Source organism: Diplotaxodon limnothrissa, linkage group LG23 (assembly GCF_057381915.1).
Source record: "Diplotaxodon limnothrissa isolate DT_005_m linkage group LG23, D_limnothrissa_male_GT1.1, whole genome shotgun sequence".
In the NCBI taxonomy this organism is placed as follows: Eukaryota; Metazoa; Chordata; class Actinopteri; order Cichliformes; family Cichlidae; genus Diplotaxodon; species Diplotaxodon limnothrissa.
In genome coordinates, this window is record NC_140617.1 from 47,122,083 (window position 1) to 47,135,292 (window position 13,210).

General features: G+C 45.3%; 1 protein-coding gene across 3 annotated transcripts in view; it reads right to left on the bottom strand.

Moving 5' to 3' along the window:
* Positions 1-221: 221 nt before the first annotated feature.
* LOC146608865 (histone deacetylase 4-like) overlaps positions 222-13,210 on the bottom strand; it is a 78,885-nt gene continuing 65,896 nt past the window's right edge. For 2 of the 3 annotated variants that reach the window (XM_085348935.1, XM_085348933.1), the window contains 15 exons: positions 10,666-10,887; positions 10,185-10,380; positions 9,378-9,511; positions 9,171-9,273; positions 9,009-9,055; positions 8,783-8,890; positions 7,318-7,373; positions 6,936-7,023; positions 6,718-6,837; positions 5,742-5,839; positions 4,855-4,973; positions 4,534-4,667; positions 3,060-3,144; positions 2,554-2,698; positions 222-694 (listed from right to left, as the gene is read on the bottom strand). In XM_085348935.1, coding sequence (XP_085205061.1) covers positions 652-694; positions 2,554-2,698; positions 3,060-3,144; positions 4,534-4,667; positions 4,855-4,973; positions 5,742-5,839; positions 6,718-6,837; positions 6,936-7,023; positions 7,318-7,373; positions 8,783-8,890; positions 9,009-9,055; positions 9,171-9,273; positions 9,378-9,511; positions 10,185-10,380; positions 10,666-10,887 — 1,698 coding nt within the window. In that variant the 3' untranslated portion in view covers positions 222-651. The remainder of the gene's footprint in view (positions 695-2,553; positions 2,699-3,059; positions 3,145-4,533; positions 4,668-4,854; positions 4,974-5,741; positions 5,840-6,717; positions 6,838-6,935; positions 7,024-7,317; positions 7,374-8,782; positions 8,891-9,008; positions 9,056-9,170; positions 9,274-9,377; positions 9,512-10,184; positions 10,381-10,665; positions 10,888-13,210) is intronic. The other variant, XM_085348934.1, reaches the window with a different exon arrangement.

Here is a 13,210-nt window from a genome sequence, read left to right on the forward strand (position 1 = left end):
CTACTCAAACTTCGGCCCAACCAAAGTCCACAGTGAACACATTTAGTAAAATTATCTTCTCGGTTGCCATGATGCCCCCCCCCCCATTTCTTTAGGGAGGGAAAATAGTCAAGAAAAAAAGAAAACAAATCCCCGCGCTTGCCTCTTGACAGCTGGGGACGTCTGCTGTCCCCGTGTCCGTACTGGATGTGGTCAGAGGGCAGCCGCGTAAAGCACCGTATTTTCTGCACAGAAGTGTCATCGCACCTTTCGGTGACGAGATCTGATCTCGCCCCTGCCCTCTCCCGATCGCTCCGCTCCAAATACGCTCGCCCGCTGCCGTGATCACTTGATCAGCCGCCGAGGGCTAACATGGGGGTGCGAAGACTGACAGATAAAACGTCTCTGAGCGAGCGCTTGCCGGTATGTTTAAACAAGTTTTTTCCAGTTCAGTCCTCCTCTGTCTTCTGATTGGCTCCCTACTCTTGAGGCTGAGCCCACCCCCTCTCCCTCGTTTTTTTTGGCCGAGGGGCCGCCAATCAAGGTGACTGACGTGGTGAGTGGGGTTATTGGGGACTAAATGAAGGGATCAGTCGAGACTCTTTGCTGCTCAAAGAGGCGTTCTCCGGAGAGGTCAATGGTAACGCGGTGACACCCTCACGTTTTCGTCCACTACAGCGGCTCCTCCTCTTCCATGGGCTCCTCCTCAGACCTGCTGAGGAGATATAACACAGAAATATTAATACTAGACCTCAAGCTGTCATTAACAAAATGCCTCCTCAACTTTACCAGCACCATCGAGGACTGAAAGAATGGGAATCCAGTGTGGAAAGATAAAACTGCAATTCTTCTAGCGGCCACTTGGGGTTTGCTCCAAAAGTGAGTCAATCCCCATCAACTCTCATGTTAAAATAACTCTACAACTCTAAAGCAGAAAAAACATGTTGGCAGCTGGCAACAAAAACAGTTTTGGTCTCGATAGCTTATTTGCTATTTCCTGACACCTACACACAGGGTCTTTTTTACTGATATAGAGGCATTTAAAGGTTTTTAAGACTAAAGGCCATGACACACCAAGCACATTGCAAACTGTCCCCCAACTCCCTCAAAAAACCCACGAAATTCCAAATGTTTGGATGCAAATTTGTTGTGTAACGTATGTACACACACTGACATTCGTCCTCATAGATTGCACTGTGAAAAAGACTTGACTCAACATCAAGCAACGATGAGCAGGTCCTGATGTTTTACAGTTAAAGTTGTGTCACGATCGCTTTCATGTATGTTTCATGATGTCAGTGAAGCAGTTTGAACTCAGAGCCAGTTGACCCAAAACAATGTCCAACTGTGCGTCTGATAGTGAATATTGATTGATATTAAATAGTATTAGTATTCCTACTACTATTATTAAAATAGTATTGTTTTACTATATGATTGTATATTCATTGTATATTCAGTACGAGTGCGTTTTGAGCTGAGTGTGTGTTTGGTGTGTACGGCTACATTAAAAATAGGTCATAAACTTTACACATCTGGTGTGTAAAGGCCTTTAAAGTTTGCATGATTGATCGCGTCTCTGACCTGAAGTGGTCGATGTGGCGGCTGTTCGCTGCATGGTACGTCAGCTAATTTAACTTCGTAAACTGGACCTCTGGACTGTGTTTGTGCCTTTTGGATCACATTTAATGCTATTTTCTGACAAATAGCACACATTGCTTCTTGTAATTGCACTAACAGGACGTTACTCAGCACTTGTTAGCAGGTAGATCTACACCCATGCATCTAAATCTCTCCTTCAAGCCATTCAAACAAAGGGTAGCATCAGGAAAAAGTTCCTCTCTGCTTTCACCTTATATACTTTTTTTCTTCTTTTGTGCAGATGATTTCAGCCATTTTAGCATCCTGAAGTCAGTTATTTAAATATTAAATGACATTAATTTAAGACCTTAGCAAGAGTGAAAGGGCAGATTTACAAGATGCTAGTGAGGGCTGCTGTGGTTTGGAGATGATGCCCCTGACAAAAACACAGGAAGCTGAGTTGATGCTTAGATGTTCAGAACAGAGAAGATTCATGGATGTAGTAAAGGAGCACATGTTGGTTGGTGTGACGGAGGAGGATGTGGGGGACAGGGTGAGGTGGATCCACTACGGTACAAGAAGTAGAAAATGTTCTTGTTGGCTCTTTGTTTAGGTTGCTTTATAAATGACCTTTGACCCTATCTAAAGACAAACAAAGTCACTATGATTTCATCTATGTTATCTCTTTAAAGGCTTTAAAGTTGTAAATATAGTCCAGGGAGTATATTTACAAAATATACGTGCAGTTGATCAGTATATGCAGAAGTTGTTCAGTAAACGAATGAATCTTTGAGTTATTCGGAGGTTTTATTGGAGGTTTCCATCAGGATTAAATATATTTAATAACACGTTACTCCGACTGCAGACTTGATGTCAACGACAGAAAGTAGTGACTTTACTGTTGCCGGGTTTAAAGGTTATATAAAGTGTATAACTACTCTTAAGTCAAGACTATTGCTCTTAACACTGTGTTTACTTGTGGTTTTGGATCCTTACCTTTGCTCCATGGCATTAGAGTTGGCCACAGAGAGAGAGGCCATGGCGCTGACGGCCTCAGCCTCCTCCGAGTCTCCCCGTTTGGCTTCCAGCAAAGAAAGCCCCAGCCGCGGCGAGTAGCGCTGCACCGAGCGCCAGTACTTACCTGAGAAGACGGAGCAGATAAAAGACAGGAGGGAGAAAAAACAACAAACGCAGAGGAAGTGAATAAAAGTAAAGCATTAAGAGGGCTGACCTTAAATATATGAAGCTCACACGAAAATGAACCAGAGAGAATCTTAAAAAGTAAAAATAGATATTCTCTAATAAAAATGTTGCAGACTTTATTTTGTCACAGAGAAATGACATGTTGAGTGTTACTCAGCTTGCCTTTCACGTACTACTTCCATGAAGGCTAAACCCTTTGGATTGTTTATGAAGCTACAGATACAGATTAGGTTTCTAATAAACTCTGTCCCTGTGGGTATCGGTGTTATGAGTCGGTGCTCCTGCAACGGTCAACTCACTGTGAGTCTCCAAGACTTTCTCCAGAGAGCGAACAGCGTTGGGGTTTGGCCTCTGCTCGAGGACAGCCTTGGGCAGTGGGTCCAGCTGCATGGGACAAAAACACAGAGAAAACACAAACATGAGCGTGCAACAGCTTCAACAGGATGACCTGCCAGCCTTTTTTAATGAATCTCAGCCGCTCCAGGACAGCGACGTCTATCGACTGCCCCGGAGTTTAAGTGTGGATCAACAAATAAATACAATAATAATATAAAGACTATTTTATAAATAAATAATATAAATACAATAAATATATCTAAAAAAATCTAATAAATAACAATAACTATTTAAGAAAACGACCAGAAAGAAATGAACCAGTAAAATATTGCTGCCCGGCCTCAGAATCCTTGTTGACCCTGTGGTGACATTTGAAAGTTCTGTCAGTGTTTCCCGACCTTTCGGAGCCGTTCCACATATTCCACATATTCCACACATTCCACATATTCCACATGAGAAAAATCCCACAGCACGCCACCAAACAAATTTCACAAAAAGCATATTGATCATTTTTCTCTGGGCACCAGGCTCTGTTAGCTTTTTTGCTTTCTTTTGAACACTGCTCTACGACTCCCCCCTCGGGCACTACGACTACTTTGTCGTTTCAAATATTTATCGATTGCTATTACGTACTGCGCTGCCTCACTCACAGCATGACTATTGTGTCATTTCTTCTTCGTCTTCTGTTTCACTGGCACTCGGCAACCTATTTAATTAGAGCAGGTAGTTGTACTGCCCTCTAGTGGAAGAGACTGTAATTGTTCTGCCCGTTACTCACGCCGGTCATTACTGATCAGGTGGAAGCAGATAATCTTCCACGGCACACCTGATCATTTCTCGCAGTACAGTGGTTGGGAAACGCTGTTCCAGGTGACTTTCTTCTTGAGTCATCGCACTCATCCCTCCTTGAGCCTGGTTATTTTCGAGGTTTCTTCCTGTTTTTCATCCCCACTGTCACCAAAGCGCTTACTCATATTACTATAGGCTCTTTACCTTACAGCAAAACGTGCCTTGAGGCAATCTGCTGTTGGGATTTGATGCTATATAAATAAAATTAACCTGAATTGTTGTGTGTCCACGCTGCATGCCCGGTTTTGTGACGACTTTAGTCTTCACAGCTGGAGAGTAAAATGGAGTCGACTCACACTATTAAAACTGGCTATTTTAGCTCCACCCCTTTAAGCCAAACTTCTTCTTATTGGCTAAAACTTGCATACGTTTTGAGAACATACAGAGCCGAGATGTGTTTACTTAATCACTAACTTCTCCATTTCTTCTCATGTCCACTTCCAGTCAGTTATCATGTGTAAGATGAGCAGGAACAAAGGAGCGTGGTCCGAGTCCTGCTTCGACCGGTCTTTGTTTCTAACGTCGACCCTTTGAGACGTCCTTTTATTAGGATTCCAGCCTTGCGTGCTTTCAGAGTGACCTCCTTACCTCCTGGCCGAGCAGGGCGGCCACGCAGGCCTCGGAGGCATCACAGATGGCGGTGAGGTCGTGACCTCCCTCTAGAGCCAGGACCACACGGCCTCCGGCGAGGGTCATCAGCTGCCTTGTCAGATAACCGAAACCTGAAGAGAGTTTACAGGAAGGAGGTGAATGCACTTAAATGTATCTGAATGCCTTCCACAGCTGCTGAAGTTCGTTAACATTTTAGCGCTCTGTTAGACTCGGCTTCAAAGCTCGGTCAGCAGCGTGCGCGCGTGTGGAGCGGCTGGAGCGCGAGATAAGAAACACTACCGATAATCTCCCACTCACATTTGGATGTCAGAGTGTAGCCGCCCAGCGGGGGAGGGTGTCCCTCGACGGCGTCGAAGCCAGAAGAGACCAACACGATGTCTGGAGCAAACTCGCTGGCTATCGGCATCACCACTGACCTGCGAGTGGAAGGGCGGGGTTCAAAGATTAAACAGTGCATCAGCCAACATCTCAACATCATCTGCACAAAGGCGACGCACAAAGGAGAAGCAAGCTTCAATCATTATTGATTTCATGACAAACAGTTGCTTCATTAAAGTTCGGCAAATTATTAAAGCTGATTATTAATGAGCGTCACACAGTTACTTTTATTTGTTTCATGAGATAAAAAGCTGAATATATCTGTTTCATCCAGTTTCATCTATTAAGAAAGTATCATGTGATCAGTTATGGCCGTCCAAACAGAAACATCCACCTGAAGAAACATTTGGTATCATGACAAAGGAACAGGAGCTCTCAGAGAGCTGGAAGAAAACTTTGTGATGCTTTTATTACAACACGCTGACGTCTGACCATTTCACCTTTCATTGTGTATTTTCTTATCTTTACCCACATGCTTAGAGCAGAGCCTGAAACAGTAAGAAGTTTGTCACAGAGCTCTCTCCACGCTCTTTCATATGATGAATATTAATCGAGATGGTTTCTTGAACAGTTTTTAAGGTCAATTTTGAACTTGCTAACAATGACGATCAAAGTCAAACACTCAAGCCCCGCATATTGTTGTGAAGTCTGAAGGCCAACAAACAAATGGAAGCCATTATATACGCCCTCCCTTTAAGGGAAAACTTTATTTGGGAGCAGGGCTTTAAAGGCAGGGCGCTTAACTCCGAGGTTTGTCGTCAAAAGTTAAACCGACCCCTCACATGTGCTGAAGGTTTATCTGGTACCTGAAGGCAGCCAGGTATTCTGCATCTCCCATGGGCGGGTCGAGACCTCCGGTGAAGGCAACGTTGACGTTGAACCCGACTCCAGGGCCACTGCCCACCTGTGGAGAGGAGCACAAACTTCAAGTGAGTGTACGACACAAATAAAAAGGAAAATGTCCTTTTTTTAAGCTTTTTAGCTTCTTTTGGGTAATTACAGGATGCTTCTCCCTACTTCAGATTATTTCTTGCCTTTTGATCAAGATGTCTTTAAAAAAAACTACGATTAGAACAGAGCATTAATAAAGTGATCCTTGGAGAGAGTTCAACTGGAAACGAACAAGATACACCCGGAGCCGACAGATAACATAAACTTGGAGTGCGACCAGCTTCAAGAAGTGTGGACTGAAAAAACTGGCAACCAAACTAAAAACTGTCAAAAAGCTGAAGTGGACAATTATCATTATCCTTTGCAGCTCCACGGTTTTTATTCTTGGACTCGAGTTCATGTTTAAAATGATCTTTATTTATTTTATACTCCTCAGTTCAATCGCTGTGTGGAACAACTCGTTTTAGCTCGTCTCCCTTTAAGGCAACTTTTCTTCATCACACTGAGCCATAAAACACAGCGTGAAGCTGACAGGGCTAAATTATACACAATTTTATCTTGTTATGTGAAGCTGGCCATATTTAATATGCGTATCCTGGCCACCAGGTCAACTGTTTATTGAGGCAACTATCTAATCAGCCAATCACGTGGCTGCAAAATCCCAGCAGATCAGGAGTCCAGCCACGTTCAAAGTCACTTAAATCACCCATTCTGATCTGGCTTTGAACTTCAGCAGGTTGTTTTGACCATGTCCACATGCCTGAATGCACGAGCTGCTGCCATGTGATTGGCTGGTTACATATCATTAACAAGCAGCTGCACAGGTGTGCCTAATGAAGTGGCCACTAAAAAGTAAAACGTGGGAAAATTCTGATCAGGTCACACACTCACCTCATCAGGTGCTCCGCTTCCAGGGAAGAAGTTGCCGTCGTCGTAGCGATGAACAGAGATGTAAAGGACGTTGGGGTCATCGTAGAAGGCTTGCTGGGTGCCGTTGCCATGATGAACATCCTGAGAGTAGAAGAAGAAAATAAATCTAACTGGTCTTAAGAAAAGAAAAATCTGCATCTTCTGATTAGCGTCACATGACAGAGGATCATGTGACTCACCCAGTCCACAATGAGGATCTTGTTGACATTCAGTCTCTGCTGCAGCAGTTTGGCTGCGATGGCCACAGAGTTGAAGTAGCAGAAACCCCTGAAACAGCAGCAGACGGAGGGCAAGAGCTCCTGTTTGTTATGAATATCTTTGCCAGAGCTCCATTTTCATTTTTGTAATGGGACAATTTAAAGACTTTTTGAGGAGAATATGGAAAATAAATAAAGCAGGGCCCGAGAAAGCTGGCAGAATAAAGGCTCTCAGGATTTTATGTGCAAATAAACTCAATGGTTTATGTAATTTCTATTCCAGACGAGCCCGTTCCAGCTCTGGTTTTTGTATACGTGCAGATTAAGTGTCTCCAAGTCAGTGCGGTGACGGCTTTGGCCTTACATGGGAGTGCTTTCCTCCGCATGGTGTCCAGGAGGGCGGACCACAGCGAAACCATTCTGGAAAAAGAAGAGGCAGGAGCGACAGGAGTCTGTTAGCACTGATCACTGTTTCCTCTGTGATCCTAACCACCATTAAAAAACATCATAACTTAGCCTTTAAGTGGGAAACTATTACACACGAATCAAATGAAACACTGAGAGTGTGACAAACATTAAATCACAGCAATACAAAGCGAACGGAGGGTTTAATAACTGCAATAAGGCTGCAACAAGTTTTGGGTTAAAACAAGCAATGATGGCCGTTTGTGTTTGGGGCTTCCCACGATGCACTGAGCGCTTAATCAGGAGTTATTATTAATCCTGGTTCTCTTCCACAGAATCTCTGCCAGAGGCTTCTTCCTTTTAAAAAGGGAGTTTTTCCTTCCCACTGTTGCCAAGTACTTGTTCATAGGACATTTCTGCAATTATTGTAGAGTCCTTATAATATAAAGCGCCTCAAGGTGGCCGTTGCTGTGATTTGGTGGTATATAAACAAAACTGAGCTGAGCTCAGTGAGCTGTGAAACATGGGGACTGCAGGTAAACTACTCTGCAGTTATTGATAAAGGTGAAGCAGCCAATACGAATTAAGCTGCGTGCTCTATTTTTTCTAGAAACTTCTTGCTTAAACTTGTGAGTGATGCTCTCAGGTAGACACCGAGTTGTCTGCAACCACTGGCCAACTGTGCATGGGGAGTTGTACCTATTGAAGCATGTTGGTGGTAGCAGAGACGCGTTTACTTTGAAGGCAAATGATTTTCAGTGTGAACTGCACTGATTAAAGTTTCACTACTGCTGACTCACCAGTTTGTGAATGATTGGAGACAAGCTGACAAACTTCAAGAGATTGGCACAATCTTTTAGTGACCAAAGCAATCACAAAGATGTTTTGGACTTCACCTAGCGACAGCAACAGACACATGTTGCTACTTCAACCACATGTTTCAGTAGCAGCATGTGGTTGCCAAGACATCCAGAAGAAGAAGAAGAAGCTCTGAGTAGAGACCCTGCTCCTTCTCATCAAGAGCCCACTGAGGTGTTGCAGGTGTCTCATTAAAATGTCTCCAGGTGCCTCCCTTCAGAAGCTTTCTGGGTACCCCCAGCTGGGAGGAGACCCCGGGGCAGATCCTGAAGTCACTGGGGGGGTTATATATATATCTCATTTGGCCTTTGAGCATTGTGGTATCTCCCAAGTGGAACTGGAAAAAGCTGAAGAAAAGGACATTGGAAATACCAAGCTCAGCCTGCTCTGGCTGGGTGATGCAGAACGAATGAAAGGGGGTATCTTAAATTTTAAGTGGCAACTTTGGGCTTCACTCTGAAGTTTCAAAGACTGTGGCAGAACTGCAGCACATAAAACACATTAACTTTGCTGCATCGCAGTGGGAAACAGAGCAAGAAGCACCAGACAGGTGTAATCAAGGTTACCTTTAGCTCTCCAGTAGCAACTTTAAAAACAAGCTCTACCACCGAGCCGACGGCGAGGCGAGCCGCGCTGGAGGAGTGGACCTCGTTCCAAATGGTGTCGCTGTCCACCTAAGACCAGAAAACCGAGTCTCATGTTGATAAACTGGCTTGGAAACCGATGTTGAATAGTGCAGGAAGTGTGAGCTGTTTTAGCCCCTTTTAAACAAAGCAAACAAGCATTACTTACCCCCACCCCTCCACACGGGAGCCGAACAAACATAGGAGTGATTGAACCTGTCGCAGGAAACAAAGATTCAATTTGACATTATCAGCAGCTGAGTGTGTGTGTGTGTGTGTGTGTGTGTGTGTGTGTGTGTGTGTGTGTGTGTGTGTGTGTATAAAGGCTTACAATCAAGTTTCTGTCGGAGTGGGTTGGTTCCATACAGCAGGACGTGGGCTTCAGAGTGAACTGTCTGCAGCTCTTCCAGAGTGGCCTTCCTCCCACGGATGCACTACACACAGACAGACACACAGATGGATTCAGCTCACATAAGCGGTTCACTACTTTGTGCGACGGCTGGTGGATGCTGGATATCTACATTTTTTGCAAGCCTACCTCACACTGAGCTCTGAGTCCAGTCTCTTGCAGTCGGGACCAGATGCTCTGAATGCGTCCCGCATGCTCCGGGTGGCTGTTGGTGTTGCCGCACATGCACTGATGCTTCTGCATCAGGGAGTCATACACGAGGCCTTGGAAACACATGGAAACATTCACTACACTCGTTCAAATGCTCGTACACACTGATTGTGAAATACCACCTTCATTTTTGTTAATCTACACAATAGCGGTCTAGATGAACGCCTTACTCTTTTATTTTGAAAAGCTGAGGCATCAGATCCTTGTTTGATATTCGCTGTTGAGCTGTGCTTTTCCCGCACATTTTTCTGTAGTTTGGAACTGAATCGGAGCAAAGTAGGCCAAACTAAAAATATCTTCAGCTGTGGTGCTCGCATGCAAGAACTGTCACAAAAGTGCGCTTCCTAAAAGACACGCTGAAGCGGCTGGGAGGAGATTTAAAAAAAAAAAAAAAGAGGTTTCTCCTCAACGAGTGAAACAACAGAGTGGGAGAGACAAAGATTTTGGCAAGATTCACTGATCCAGCTCGTCTATTTCTGCTACCAGATGGAGGCTGGAACTAGCCCAACGTTTTCTGGCCAATTCACCTGATTTCTGGGTGATTTTTTTTTCTTTCCAGTCCCGAGTGCATTAAGATGGAAATTAAACTCACAGGGAGGCGGCTAAACTGCCGATGAATCCTACTGGTTGCTTTACGGTGATTGTAGATTTGAGTTAACGTGTAAGCAAACGAGCACGCACACAGTACGTGATGCTTCAGTGGGAGGAGAAGAGGGCGATGCTGACCTGTGGTAAAGCGAGGCTTGACTGGAGGATCGGGCGTGGGGACGCTGATCGGGAAGGAGGAAGCGGAGGCCGGAGATGACTGGGCCCTGGACAGGGGGCGGTGTCCCGGGAAGGAGATAGAGAGGCCGGCAGCTTCCATGGAGGCCTGGTAGTTTCTCAGTTGGTGAATCCGCTGCTGCTCCAACAGCAGGGCCTGCTGCTCGCACGCACAAAAGTGAAAAATAAAGGATGGGAATTCTGGAAAATGTTTAGATAATAAAACTCTTTGATGCTTTTTTTTACTGCAAGCGCAACTTGTGGCCAAAAGGTGGCAGCCAAAACAAATAATCTGGCTTTGATCGTCCCTTTTGCTTCTTAATCTCATGAACGCTGTGCCATTTCTTTCAAACCACCCCCCGCCACACTCCAGGACTTCCCCAGGAACACCTACAACCTATCTAAGCCAATCAGGTGCTCTAAAAGTTAACTCCTCATCTTTTACCTGTCTGAAGAGGAGCTCCTGCTCAGCCTGCCTCTCCCTCTCCCTGTGCTGCTGCTGCAGCACCTCCTCCTGCAGCTCCTGGGGGTCGGGGAGCTCCTGCTTGATGGTGACCCCGTGCGGCAGGCCTCCTCCGTCCTGGTGCTCCCTCAGCTCCTCCTCTGTCTCCTCGGGGTGGCTCTGGTGCTGACGGCCCACGGGCGACTCGCTGGGCTTGGCCATCATCTGCGGGACACGGCGCAGGCAGAGAGAGAGAGGGAGACACAGAAAGGGGAGTGAGGGCGATGATGCCGCGACGTGAAATTTATTTCACAATCGAACAGCGGGATGCGAAAAATCCAACGTGTGAGGCTGCATTCAAGGCAAACGGGCACGCTCTCCTCTGAAACAAATTCCTGGCAGAGCGCTCTTTCCTCTCGAGCATTCTTCTTTTAACAAGCTTAATTTGGATTACTCAGCCAGATTGGTGTCTTGCTCATTTCAAACCTATCCTTTCTAATTGAATGTGAGTAGCCGCTCTCCCGACTGTACTCCAGGGCAAAATGTGTCTCGCAGAACAGAGACATTCCCCGCTCCCCGTCGCGTCTCTTTACAGTCGACTCATTCTGGGCCCCCCGTTAACCGAGCGGTGACTCAGTTGTCTCTTCATTCACTTTTACTGACACGAACCGCTAAAAGGGCCCGAGAGTACTCGCCTCCACAGAGTTTACGATATGAAGGCTGAGAGAAAGAAGTGTTTGCTGGAAGTCTCAAGAGTGAGCTACATTTACAGGTGTGTGTAGTTGTGTGTGTGTGTGTCTGTGTGTGCGTGTGTCTGTGTGTGTGCGTGTGCGTGTCTGTGTCTGTGTGTGTGTGTCTGTGTGTGTGTGTGTGTGTGTCTGTGTGTGTGTGCGTGTGTGTCTGTGTCTGTCTGTGTGTGTGTGTGTGTCTGTGTGTGTCTGTGTGTGTGTGTGCGTGTGTGTCTGTGTCTGTCTGTGTGTGTGCGTGTGCGTCTGTGTGTGTGTGTGTGTGTGTCTGTGTGTGTGTGTGTGCGTGTGTGTCTGTGTGTGTCTGTGTGTGTGTGCGTGTGCGTCTGTGTGTGTGTCTGTGTGTGCGTGCGTGTGTGTGTCTGTGTGTGTGTGTCTGTGCGTGCGTGTGTGTGTGTCTGTGTGTGTCTGTGTGTGTGTGTGTGTGTCTGTGCGTGTGCGTGCGTGCGTGTGTGTGTGTGTGTGTGCGTGCGTGTGTGTGTGTGCGTGCGCGTGCGTGTGTGTGTGTGTGTCTGTGCGCTCCCAGAGCTGCGAGCCTCTGGGTCCCCTTGGCTCAGTGCCAGGGGACAGCCTTGACGTCAGAGCATTCACCAACTCCCTTTCAACCTCCTCCTCCTCCTCCTCCTCCTCCTCTTCCTCCTCCGTGTTACTGTTCTCGTCTTCTTTGCATCCAAACAGACATTTCTTTACCCCCATTTTTCACGTCCTGCTCTGACCTCTGACCCCCCCCGCTCCACTTTCCCAGAATCCTCCTGCCTATCTGCTTCAAACTGATGCCCTTCATTTCATTAGCAGCCAAGTTAAAGCAGACATAAAGATAAAAGACAGGAAACGTTCTGTTTTTATTAAACTTGGTGCTAATCTGACACTAATCTGACACTTCCTGGTTAAATAAAGGTTAATAAATAAATAAATAAATTTACACTGGTAAACTGGCTGTTTGTCTATAGCAGTAATTAACTGATTACATTTATATGTGACTAATTATTAAATGAGCATAATGTTAGACCACAAAATCTACACTCAGGTAATACCTGTGTTCATATACAGGGCCCAGTATTCAAGTTGCTTTAGCTTGTCTATAGTCTCTGCTGCAACTGCAAGCCACTTTGCAACCCACATCCAGCTCCAGCTGCTCCTTTGTGTTGTTTTTAACATCTTTTATTTTGGAGTTAGGCAATCATACACTTGTTCTTGACTGGCCTATGTTGTTATCTGGGCTGGATTATCCAATGAGCATACAGTATACTCATGTACAGCTTGGTGCCCATTCAAGAGCCAAATGACACCAGAACTGTTCGATGTTGAAACCATATATTATCGAAACAGATATATTTCTTTATCATATCAGTTACATAATTAGTAGAATACGGTAGTCCGTATTTTACCTGACACTTTCTCCCCTACATTACAGAGGCTAGTGGTCTCTCCCAGGTATAACAGGAAAACGGGGGAAAATGGCATGTGTAACTTTTATAAAATTGCCATTTTTTAATAAACAAACTTAGGATGAAAATATTTCCCTTAACTTTAAAGTTGTTGAGACGTTCAGTGCGGTGAGATGAAAGGTAATCCGGAGGTTAGCAGCTCACAATCACAATCAGATTTATTAGCTAAAAGTTTGACTGGAGCCAATCAGAGAAGACATCATCCATCAAATATTATTATTTTACTTACTAAATTTTGACAGATAAACAATGTTTACTCCTCTGGGCTCTACTTCATCACTGTTTCAACACCCGTCCAGAAGCAGTACCGTGGTACTGTCAAGAGGTAGGTACGGTCTCGCTAGTTCAAACTAT